The 12,787-nt window shown below is 40.9% G+C and overlaps 2 protein-coding genes across 8 annotated transcripts; both read left to right on the forward strand.

Moving 5' to 3' along the window:
• The first annotated feature begins 245 nt into the window (after positions 1-245).
• Positions 246-5,668, forward strand: LOC139367474 (transmembrane protein 106B-like). 7 transcript variants are annotated; one of them, XM_071105691.1, is made up of 8 exons: positions 246-443; positions 1,238-1,444; positions 1,702-1,762; positions 1,939-2,092; positions 2,207-2,347; positions 2,679-2,722; positions 3,013-3,066; positions 5,245-5,668. In XM_071105691.1, exons 2-8 carry the CDS (start codon positions 1,261-1,263, stop codon positions 5,369-5,371), a joined length of 765 nt encoding a protein of 254 aa, XP_070961792.1. In that variant the 5' UTR covers positions 246-443; positions 1,238-1,260; the 3' UTR covers positions 5,372-5,668. The 7 variants fall into 7 exon arrangements, with proteins under 7 accessions (XP_070961792.1, XP_070961799.1, XP_070961794.1 ...); XM_071105693.1 differs by having other exon boundaries at positions 288-443; positions 1,241-1,444; XM_071105696.1 differs by having other exon boundaries at positions 300-443; positions 2,017-2,092.
• A 2,650-nt stretch (positions 5,669-8,318) lies between these two features.
• LOC139367475 (ADP-ribosylation factor-like protein 4D) lies at positions 8,319-10,541 on the forward strand. The gene is made up of 2 exons (XM_071105699.1): positions 8,319-8,438; positions 9,397-10,541. The coding sequence occupies exon 2, from the start codon at positions 9,523-9,525 to the stop codon at positions 10,126-10,128; it is 606 nt and encodes a 201-aa protein (XP_070961800.1). The 5' UTR covers positions 8,319-8,438; positions 9,397-9,522; the 3' UTR covers positions 10,129-10,541.
• Positions 10,542-12,787: the final 2,246 nt, after the last annotated feature.

Below are 12,787 nucleotides of genomic sequence, written 5' to 3' on the forward strand. Positions count from 1 at the left end.
GTCCCTAGACTGCTTACAGGGTAAGGAAACCAACATGTAATTTGGGTGGACTATCCCTTTAAATTCTGCCCGTTGGTTGCACGGAAAAAAAGAGTTATGTTCACTCAGTATCTTTAGAAATTGGACATAAGCCTACCGACTGCCATGTATTGCTTTGCTTTGCCCAAGTCATAATCAGAATCAAGATCTAGGTACATATAATAAGAGTTGTTGTGGGTAATGCCAGAAATTTACCACCAAGTGGCAGCATACATCATTCAGACACGACGTCTGCCTTTCAAATGCTTAAAGTAGGAAGTGAATTCGTCACTTTGCCAGACAAACTATGTTGGAGAAAATCCAATATTCGTTAATCGTTGACTGGTATAAAACATGTTTGGCTGTGAGTACTTACCATATAACAATTAGCAGCACTGAAAATCTGACGGACATCAGGTTATAAGGTAAGTGCGCAGAAGCATATCAACTTTCCACACAGTCAGCTGAACTAATGCTTTGTCATTTCCCTTAAATTCATCATTTAATAATGTCAATGTTTTCAATGCTTAACTACTTGATAGGCCATCTAATGTGTATGTCATTGTCTCATTCGGGTAGCCCATTTTAATTAGAGTTATATTATATATTTTCAAAATTATGAAGATTTGTCATTTGAAACAACATTTATGTAAGGAATGTAAAGTATGGATGAGAGATACAATGCGTAAATGCTGTTATCAAGTGGCATTACTGGTTTGTACTCCAAATCTATATAAAGGAGAAAGTGTTACATTCAATTACAATGGCCTACACCCTTAGCGATATTGTGGCAAAAAAAAGCTCATTCATCTAAACATCTCATCTAACAGAACGTATTAAAAATAAGGTATCGCTTTATCTAATCTAGCAGCAGGCAATCATAGACGTGCAATCAGTCCGAGATAAGAGACAGTGATGCTACGGTCTTGTCTTTAGAGCAATGTTGAGGACTTTAGCCTCCTCCTATGTCTTTCTCTCCTCGTGTGTTTCAAATGCAGGGACATTATTTTATAGAGGCCGGTTGAAGGTTTATAGTGTTGCACTATAAAGAGCAAATCAATATTCTTTCAGGTTTCACAAAGAGGTCCAACACCAAGGTGCTTTATAGAAAGAGCAATATAGCTTTAGACAATATCAGTCCTACTTGTTCATGTGAGAGAATGCATGGCTGATGCCCCCTTTTTAACAGCAGAAGGGGTTGTGTTTTCTTTTCTCCCAGCAGATAGGACGGTGTTTCAGACCATGGTCACTGTCGGACACCCCAGTGCCTCCAAGGAGGGCACAGAGGCCATCGTGCCTCAGGAACAAGATCCAGAGAAGAGAAGATTTCGGTCCCACTCCCAACTATATGGAGCCATCGGGGACAGCATAGGCAATGTAGGAGATAACTGCCCGACTTGTCGGGGAATAGGGCGTATTCCAAGAAGTAGGTGGCCCACTTCTGCCAGACTGACTACTTAGTTGTTCCTGTGATTAACTTACATTTCAATAATGTGGCTATTTCCATGTTGGTATTCTAAGACTTGCTGATGGGATTCGGGAAGTGTATTCCTTAAACTATTGATAACCCACACTTGATTTAAGAGAAGTGATGTTGTGTGTTGTGTGCAGGAAGGCTGACATACCAATAGAGCCATATCTCTAACTGTGAAATAGTAACCCTTCTTACTGTTCTCTGTATAGAACATGATCAGCTAGTGGCAGTCATCTCATGTTCAGACAAAAGACTGAGGCCCAGCCGCACGTAAGTGTGTGTGTGTGTGTGTGTCTGTTTTTGTGCATCTGATTGTGTGTGTTTGAGTGCGTGAGTGACTGTGTGATGTGTTTTACCCATACGTGACACTGTATACAGTAAGATTCTTTGTGAATTTAATCAAAATATAATATTTCGCTTCATAGTTGTTAACTCAAATTTTCCAGGAAACTATACGTGTGTATCTCGGTGGTGCTGTGTCTCCTGATCTGCTTTCTGATCCTCTTCTTCCTCTTCCCACGGAGTATCTCACTATCCCCTGTCACCGTCCAATCAGTACTGGTCTTCTTCACCCCAGACAAAGTTGAAATGCAAGTCACCGTAAGTATACATGCCACACTCCCGTAGACATCAAAGACAACAGGTGATTGATCGCTCATCGTTTGGCCTATTGCATGAGGTCAGTGTGATCAAACTGTGCGTTTCCTCTTCTAGAATGTTTTCAACTTCACCAATGACAATTTTGCGGAGATGGAAGTCTTGGACTTTGATATGCAAGTCCTGATCGATGAAACGGTGATGGGCAGAATCAAGATATCTAATATGACCTCGGTCAAATCACGTTCAGAGAAATTGGTGAGTTTGATACTGTTTTAATATAAATCGTAATGGATCAAGTAGCCTAGCGGTTAAAAGCGTTGGGCCAGTAATTGAGAGGTTGCTGGTTTGAATCCCAAGCCGTCAAGGTGAAAAATCTGCCGATGTGCCCTAGAGTAAGGCACTTAACCCTATTTGCTCCTGTAAGTCGCTCTGGATAAGAGCGTCTACTAAATGACTAAAATGTAAAGTTACACAATTGTAGTACTGTCGTGCAAAGCACTTTCCTTTAAGGTCCTATATGAAACAATTTGACCTTTAATTCCCGATCTAATTGAGTTTTCCGGTCTCCTTTTTTATGTTCGTACAGTATACTGTTGTCATACCCATAAAAATTGAGGACCCAGGCCTGAAGTAAGCATGATGTTTATTATCACTTATATGTTCAATATCATTACCATCACTACTTCTAAATTAGGATGGAAATATAGTATTATCTGTGTACATTATGGTACATTAACTACTCTTGGCTAGGACTTACAGTGCATTCGGAAACTATTCAGACCCCTTACATTTTTTCACATTTTGTTACGTTACAAAGCTAAAAAACATGTTTTTAGAAATGTTTGCAAAAAATGTGGAAAAAGTCAAGGGGTCTGAATACTTTAATGCTAATAAATGTCTTCGTAACTCTTCTGTTTCAGTAATTACTGCAAGTCAACCTCCATAAGGATTCACACCTTGTTCTTACTTTTGCAGTGGGTATCACACTTTTTTATTTTAAGATATGTTAATTAAAGGACCAACTATAAACACATCCGTCTCACTACATACACTTCAAGACACTTCAGCATCTGACTACTAGGCTGTAGCATGCCTAGCTTCAGTGCTTGTCTATAGTATGCCCCATTGACTTCCTATTTCAACATACACTATAGTGTAACGATCCTGGATTTATAAGCGAGGATATCGACTATGCCGCTTGAGCATGCTTTTGGGCACAGTTGATAGCGCGCCGGACTTTGGGCTAGAAGGTTGAGGGTTCGAGACCTGCTCCCTGCCTGTTTCATTACAATATATACACAAGAATGTGGACACCCCTTCAAATTAGTGGATTCGGCTATTTCAGCCACACCCGTTACTGACAGGTGTATAAAATTGAGCACACAGCCGTGCGATCTTCATTGACAAACATTGGCAGTAGAGTGGCTTTACTGAAGTACTCAGTGACTTTCAACGTGGCACCGTCATAGGATGCCAGCATTCCAGTTAGTCAAATTTCTGCCCTGCTAAGTGCTGTTATTGTGAAGTGGAAACATCTAGGAGCAACAACGGCTCAGCCTCAAAGTGGTATGCCACACAAGCTCACAGATCGGGACTGTCGAGTGCTGAAGCACGTACCGGGTAAAAATGGTCTGTCCTCGGTTGCAACACTTACTACAAGTTCCAAACTGCCTCTGGAAGCAACGTCCGCACAAGAACTGTTCGCCGGGAACTTCATGAAATGGGTTTCCGTGGCCGAGCAGCCGCACACATGGCTAAGATCACTATGCACAATGCCAAGCGTCGGCTGGAGTGGTGTAAAGCTCGCCGCCATTGGACTCTGGAGCAGTGGAAATGTTCTCTGGAGTGATGAATCACGCTTCACCCTCTGACAGTCCGACGGATGCCAGGAGAAAGCAACCTGCCTGAATGCATAGTGCCAACTGTAAAGTTTGGTGGAAGAAAAATAATGGTCTGGGGCTGTTTTTCATGGTTCGGGCTAGGCCCATTAGTTCCAGTGAAGGGAAATCTTAGCGCTACAGCATACAATGACATTCTAGACAATTCTGTGCTTCCAACTTTGTGGCAACAGTTTGAGGAAGGCCCTTTCCTGTTTCAGCATTACAATGCCCCCGTGCACAAAGCGAGGTACATTCAGAAATGGTTTGTCGAGATCGGTGTGGAAGAACTTGACTGGCCTGCACAGAGCCCTGACCTGAACTCCATCAAACACCTGTGGGATGAATTGGAACGCCGACTGCGATCCAGGCCTAATTGCCCAACATCAGTTCCCTGCCTCAATAATGCTCTTGTGGCTGAAAGGATGTAAGTCCCCACAGAAATGTTCCAACATCTAGTGGAAAGCCTTCCCAGAAGAGTGGAGGCTGTTATAGCAAGAAAGGGGGGGACGACTCCATTTTAATGCCCATGATTTTGCAATGAGATGTTTGATGAGCAGGTGTCCACATACTTTTGGTCATGTAGCACATCTCGACTAGAACTGCCCAGACACTCAAACATACATGTCCTGTACTTCTAAGAATGATTTACAAAGTCGTTTTGCTGACTATTCTTGTCAGTGGCCTTGAAGACCTTTGGCGAAGTAAACATGTATTGACCAACTTCTTTTCACCTAGACAAAATCTGAATTTTGTTTTTCAAGACCCAACACTAATACTACGGGAGCCAAAATAGGAATGCTTTCAGCCTTTTCAAAACGTGGATGAATTCCCCTTTTCAAGACCCAACACTAATACTACGGGAGCCAAAATAGGAATGCTTTCAGCCTTTTCAAAACGTGGATGAATTCCCCTTTTCAAGACCCAACACTAATACTACGGGAGCCAAAATAGGAATGCTTTCAGCCTTTTCAAAACGTGGATGAATTCCCCTTTTCAAGCCACGTGTTCAAAATATGTCACTCATTTGTTTCATGTCCGCTTGGGATTAATCCGGCTGTAAAAACTAGTAACAGTGTAACTATAGTCATTCCTTTTAGCTCATAAACCAACCCAATGTTCAGTCGTTGCATTTGTTATTACCGAAAAAAGGTAGTCGGGAATCACAAATGTTTGAACTTTGACCATTTTTCACATTTTGAAACAGGAGACTGGGCACTTGCAGTTGAAGATTTCAAAATGTCCGCCTTAATATTCCCTCTTTGTCTTTCACAGAATGACAATGAATGTGTCCTACCTGGCTCACTCAGAGCAGCTGTCCAAAGACACATTTGAGTACATTGACTGTGGAGCCAACACCACCATTCCCCACCCTATCGGGCAAATGATTTTTGAACGATGAAAGCCTGGCAACGAGGGATTCCCAGAGTGAAAATATGTATTATAAACAAGATAGACTCATCAAAGGGAAATGTATACGTATTGTAGTAGACAATATTAATAATTATAGTATTGTCCTCTGCTCTGCCCACATTATTTGCTGTGCATAATTCTTCTAAAGTAGTTTTCTGAATGATTTTATGAACTGTGAAAGTACACGCTGGTTGTTTTAACATAATTGTAGGGATTTAGAACATATATATGAGATGTGTGATAATGATTCAGGATACAAATTAAATTCCACAAGACATGTTATGTGTACTTTAAAGTTTACTGCATTGATATTCAGTATGCAATTGGCTTGTAATTCCACTAACCTCCATTAACCTTACAGTATATAACAAGGTAAATAACATTTCCTAAGTGTTGCCATGATTTGACTGTGAGACGAATGGTGCAGTGAAGTGACAACTTTCCTGGACAGGGTGTGGACTCGGACTATTTGCACACTTGGAACTTTTGAGGGACTTGGCGGAAATACCTAGCACCTTTACCGCTTTTTAAAGTATTTCTTTGAAGACACTGACATGGGGGGGGGGGGGTGCATGTCCCAGTGCATGATGGTTACAGCTACATACGTTGATGTACTGTAGGAGCGGTTATTGTTGCCATTGAGAGCCTCTAAAAATAAGGTGGTGCTGTCACGCTGTCCCTAGCAACCACTGCTGTGAGTACTGGATGGACTGAAACACATCAAACAACAATCTTCATGAATCTGATGTCATCAATGCAGAGTTTCGGGTTTTTGTCCTTTTAGAAAGAATCCCAATTTGAGGTTAAATCAAGTTTCTAGAATATTATTGAATTTCCCTGTCAATCGTCACAACATGATTAGTAACATAAATAGGCCATATTCTACTCTCAATTTCTTAGATTGAAACCATGAACGCTGCGCCCCTGGTAACTAGAGGTCCTATGGTAGAATGGACATGTTTGGCTAAGGTTGTCCCCATAACTCAACAGTGTGTGATGCAAGAACGGAACTCACTATCTATGTCAATCTGGGCACTGTAGCTGTCTGTTAGTGTGCACACGTGCAGTGCACAGTTTCACCTGCTATAAAGAGAAAAGCATATAGAGAGAGGGTTATAAAGAAGTTAGATTCAGTTAATTGCATAGACATGTATAACCTCTAGCAAGGGATGAGAATACCTTAACCCAGCGGCACATCCAGCACAATGGGTAGGACTGGCATGTTTGGCGCCTCAGGCTGGCTCTCTATCATCAGAGCAGGTCACTTCACATCCAAGAGAGAAATCATCTCTTTTACACATTGCTAAGGCTCTGTGATTTAGTCTACCACTGGAAAAACATTGTGACCTTGACTGAAATAGCTACGGTATCAACAATGTCCTACTGTCCTATATGTCTCCAACTTTAATGTCATCGCTAATTATAGGAACAATGGCCCTCCCTGCCTTATGAGTGATAGTCACGCGGCGTTCTGCCTGCGCCGTGCTTCCCACGCTGTGAAGAAGGAGGACGTTTACAGTATTGGACCACATAGCGTAATCTGCGCATTGTAATTACCCTGATTGATGAGCACTCAAAAACCTGGGCTCGTTTGAGTGGTAAGGCGAATGTAACCGACTGTCAAAAGTCGGACACTACCCACTGGACACAGACCTCAATTAAACTCCACGTTGGTTCAAATGATGTAGAAGCTATGGGCAATGCCTACAGATAATTTGTTCCTTTAACATGGTGGGATCAGTTTGCGCCTGTAAAATTAATTATGTGAGAAATGGCGGAGGTAACCCATTTAACTTTAATTTTAATTTTTAACTTTTTTTATCTGTTACATTGACATACAGATAATTTGTTCCTTTAACATGGTGGGATCAGTTTGCGCCTGTAAAATTAATTATGTGAGAAATGGCGGAGGTAACCCATTTAACTTTAATTTTAATTTTTAACTTTTTTTATCTGTTACATTGACATTTTACTGCAAAAGTAATGTTTATGTGCGCCACGTCATCATGCACAGCCTTTTATCTGCAACAAATCAATTTGATGGAAACACATCTCTGGTAGGAAAATGCACATACTGTTTTTATGCAGATTTTCGAATATTCACATAAACATCTGTCGCCAACTGAACGCAAACCTAGTTACTGATGTGGTTTTCCAACAGCAAGGCTCAGTGCAACATGGCAGAAGTGTTGCCAGTAACCACGTTTCCATTCATAGTTTTTATGGTAAAAATACTTAATGACCTTTGATCACAAGAACTTTGTAAAGTTCATGCAGTCAACATGTAGGTGCAAGTCAGGCAATTTTTATCCTAGTAATGTAATACACTTTGAAAGGCCGTGAACTTCACAAAAGTGATCCACTCGAACGCGCCCCCCTATGATGCAATCCTTTGAAGAGGCATAAAAACTGCATGCACCGACTAGCTACATCTAATCACAGAATCGAGTTGAATATAATTGAATAACTGTTTGCGCAATAATACATAAGATCAATTCACAAACTGCATTGATTATGTTTATACTAAAACATAAATTGTAATTTATTACTTTCCTAAATAGACAAAAATGCACTTGCCAATGAGCTCTCCAGACAGCAACAACAGGACAACATCAACTGCCCTTACTGAAGACAGATCTGACTGTGCTTCTGGTTGTGGCATCATGACATGATAATGACAATGCAAGATAAAACAAAACTGTTTTGTTCAATGAATTCCATCCCATTCTTACCCAGTGTGTGGGTAGTGGTTATGTTTGACACAAGGTGGCGCCAAAGTCTGTCCATACCATAGAATTAGGAAATAGACACATTTATAGGATCTCTATGGTCCATACACTCAGCAGCGGAATATATTATTGAGTGACGTCACCTCGGGTTGTCGTTCTAGCAGTTGTGCGCGCTATTCCACTCCACTGGTTATTGCTCCACCAGTGCAGGGAGCAGACGGACAGATATGAGCGCGCAGAGATAAACTATATTTGGATGTATGAATATATGGATGTGGTCGCTGCGCTAGGATTATGCCATATTTGTACATTCAAGAGGTCTAGAAGGTAAATATATTTGACAATAGTTTTTATCAGGTTATTTATTATACGATTTTGTACAGATAGAGATAGGGTATCTTACTGCAATGCCGTCTGAGTTGTAATGCTATGCACATGGTTGGTGAGAGCGGTTTCATTCCAATAAAATGTCTCACTCATAGAAGGCAAATCTGCAGTTTTATCACATATTTCATTCCTCAGATTGGTGCCAGAATTACAGTCAGGCTATTTTCTTCAATCTGATGTTCTCACAATTAAAGAGTTGGGATGGAAGCCTATGGAGAAAATATGGGTTGTGTTTATTGAAGTTGTGTGTTTCTCTTTAGAAACCAAAGCCTCATAAAAAAATTGGATTATAATCGCAATCATATCCCAGCATTAACTGCATTCAGTGTGCAAATGCATAGATATTCCCTCATTCAAATTAAACTTGTAAGCAATGTGCCCCAAGAGAGCCATTGGGATTTGACTGTATTATGAGGATTAGAATAGTAGCAAAAAATACAACTATAACAACCAGCCACCAATTAAATGTTGTCAGCCCTACCGCTCCTTACAATTTTAAACCCAAACCATAATTTATCATGTTCAATTCAGAATGAAATTGTGCTGTCTGGACATTTCCTATGACCAACAATAAAATTGACCTTGTCTTGGGCTATGGCTGTTATGGTTGTGGTTTTATTCCAACAAAGGATAACCAATTGGTGTCAATTGTTGCTTGGCTAGTTGCAATTCAATTGAATAACAATTGCATTAGTCATCGATCAGTCCCATTATTTGCAAACATATCAACTAACCATAGAAGCAATCATTAATGTGTTGTATTACAGTGTCTAATGACATTTCCTGTCTGTGTCGTTGTTTATTATTGTGTAATCGCACATCAATTGTTGTGATACCTGTCAATCTCATTGTCTAGTCTTTAAATAGTAACTCATTTTTGTGTTTGTGTTTTGATAAGGTCCACAGTCCTGCGGCCATCCAGTCTGCCACCTTCACCTTTGAAGAAGGTGCCAATGCCAACCTATTAGAAAGGATTAACCAGAATTTGCCACCTCACATAAAGAGGTGAGAACATCCCATTGCCATGGGGAACCAGCTGACCGAGATAGCCCCCAACACCCCTTTCCTGCAAAACTTCCAGTCCTTACACGTTGTGGTGATTGGCCTGGATGCGGCTGGCAAAACCTCTCTGCTCTACAGACTGAAACTCAAGGAGTTTGTCAAGACCATCCCGACCAAGGGCTTTAACACGGAGAAGATCAAGGTAGCGGTGGGCAGCTCGCGGGCCATCACCTTCCAGGTCTGGGACGTAGGGGGCCAGGAGAAGCTACGGCCCCTCTGGAAGTCGTACACGAGGCGGACCGATGGCATGGTGTTCGTGGTGGACTCCACCGAGACCGAACGTATGGAGGAGGCCAAGGTGGAGCTTCACAAGATCACCCGTACCTCGGAGAACCAAGGGGTGCCCGTCCTGGTGCTGGCCAACAAGCAGGACCTGGCCTCGGCTCTGTCTGTGAATGAGGTGGAGAAGGCCCTGGCTGTCCATGAACTGAATGCCTCCACACTGCACCATGTACAGAGCTGCAGCGCCATGGATGGACAGGGCTTACAACCAGGCCTAGAGAAACTCTACGAGATGATCCTGATGAGGAAGAAGATGGTGAAACACAACAAACATCGAAAGAGATAAGCCTTTGGTTGTCCTGAGTTACAGGGATATTTATGTACTGACTATGTAACTCTTTGAGCAGAAGTCCCGCCCCTTTAAATAAAAAGGAGGGCTTTTTGGCCAACAAAGATGGCCCAGGGGACAGGAGAAATGGATTTGGCCTTTATGTGACATGCAGTATTGATACACTGTGTCTTTCTTACCTTGTATTCGCCACACAGCTGCCATTTGGATGCAAGAAATATGTAATAGCCACAACAGGATGCCTATGACATATTTTATCACACAAAGTTGGACTCACTTGTTTGCACCACAACACATTAGGAATATGATACTGAACTTTGAACTCTGTACTCTGGATTTACATGACACATTTACATGATATGAAGCTAAATGGTATAGATATCAAATGGGACACCAAGGCTATTACAGTATTATTATTATTATTATTAATTATTTTTTATTCCAAGTGCATTGCACTGTTTTCAGAAGTTGTAAACTGTTTGTAACACTGAATAATTAATAAATCAGCACACTGTGTTAAATATATGTTGATATATATTGAGACAATATCATAGTGTAAAGCTAACACAGCATGCATTATAATGGGGCTTGGGACTAAATGCATTTAGCTGTATGTTGTTAAATTAAAGGATGGCAAAAGGAAGCCATCTTCAAATCAAATTGTATTCGTCACATGCTTTGTAAACAACAGATGATGACTAACAGTGAAATGCTTACTTACAAGGCAGAGAGAAAGAAAATAAACAAATAATAGCAAAGTAATAATACGTGATAATGAAAGTAATAATAGATACACAATGAGTAACGATAACTTGGTTATCTACAAGGGGTACCAGTGCCGAGTTGATGTGCAGGGGTAGAAGGTATTTTAGGTAGATGTGCACATATAACAGTAGCAGCAGCGTATGTGATGAGTCAAAAACAGTTAGTGCAAAAAGGCTCAATTCACATAGTCCAGGTAGCTATTTGGTTAACTATTTAACTACATACAGTACCAGTCAAAAGTTTGGAGAAAACCTACTCATTCAATGGTGTTTCTTTATTTGGACAATTTTATACAGAATAATAGTGAAGACATCAAACCTATGAAATAACACATATGGAATCATGTATTAACCAAAAACGTGTTGAACAAACAAGATATATTTTAGATATTAGATTCTTCAAAGTAGCCACCCATTGCCTTGATGACCAGCTTCACCTGGAATGCTTTTCCAACAGTCTTAAAGGAGTTCCCACATATGCTGAGCACTTGTTGGTTCTTTGCCTTCACTCTGCAGTCCAACTCATCCCAAACCATCTCAATTTGGTTGAGGTCGGGTGATTGTGGAGGACAGGTCAACTGATGCAGCCCTCCATCACTCTCCTATTGGTCAAATAGCCCTTACACACCCTGGAGGTGAGCTTTGGGTTATTGTCCTGTTGAAACACAATTGATAGTACCACTAAGCACAAACCAGATGGGATAGCATATCACTGCAGAATGCTGTTGTAGCCTTGCTGGTTCAGTGTGCCTTGAATTCTAAATAAATCACTAACAGTGTCACCAGCAAAGAGCCCCCACACCATCACACCTCCTCCCCCATGCTTCACGTTGGAACCACACATGCGGAGAACATCTGTTCACCTACACTGTCTCACAAAGACTCGGCGGTTGGAACCAAAAATCTCAAATTTGGACTCATCAGACCAAAGGACAGATGTCCACCGGTCTAATGTCCATTGCTCATGATTCTTGGCTCAAGCGAGTCTATTCTTATTATTGGTGTCCTTTAGTAGTAGTTTCTTTGCAGAAATTTGACCATGAAGGCCTGATTCACGCAGTCTCATCTGAACAGTTGATGTTGAGATGTGTCTATTACTTGAACTCTGTGAAGCATTTATTTGGGCTGCAATCTGAGATGCCGTTAACTCTAATTAATCTATCCTCTGCAGCAGAGGTAACTCTGGGTCTTCCTTTCCTGTGGCGGTCCTCATGAGAGCCAGTTTCATCATAGCGCTTGGTTGGTTTTTCAAATTCTTGACATTTTACGGATTGACTGACCTTCATGTCTTAAAGTAATGAAGTAACGTGCCCTCTATTTTCTTATATGAGCTGTTCTTGCTGTAATATGCTGTAATATGGACTTGGTCTTTTACCGAATAGGGATATCTTCTGTATACCAACCCTACCTTGTCACAACACAACTGATTGGATCAAACTAATTAAGAAGGAAAGAAATTCCACCAATTAACTTTTGACAAGGCACACCTGTTAATTGAAATACATTCCAGGTGAATACCTCATGAAGCTGGTTGAGAGAATGCCAAGAGTGTGCAAAGGCAAATTGAAGAATCTCAAATATAAAATATAATTTGATTTGTGTAACACCTTTTTGGTTACTAGATGATTCCATATGTGTTATTACATAGTTTTGATGTCTTCACTATTGCTCTATAATGTAGAAAATAGTAAAAATATAGAAAAATATAGAATACCCCTGTAATGAGTAGGTGTGTCCAAACGTTTGACTGGTATGTAAGTATGTGACACTCTTATGGCTTGGGGATAAAAGCTGTTCATGGTCCTGTTGGTTCCAGACTTGGTTCATCTGTACCGCATGCTGTGTGGTAGCAGAAAGAACAGTCTATGGCTGGAGTCTTTGACCATTTTTAG

Source organism: Oncorhynchus clarkii, chromosome 16 (assembly GCF_045791955.1).
Source record: "Oncorhynchus clarkii lewisi isolate Uvic-CL-2024 chromosome 16, UVic_Ocla_1.0, whole genome shotgun sequence".
In the NCBI taxonomy this organism is placed as follows: Eukaryota; Metazoa; Chordata; class Actinopteri; order Salmoniformes; family Salmonidae; genus Oncorhynchus; species Oncorhynchus clarkii.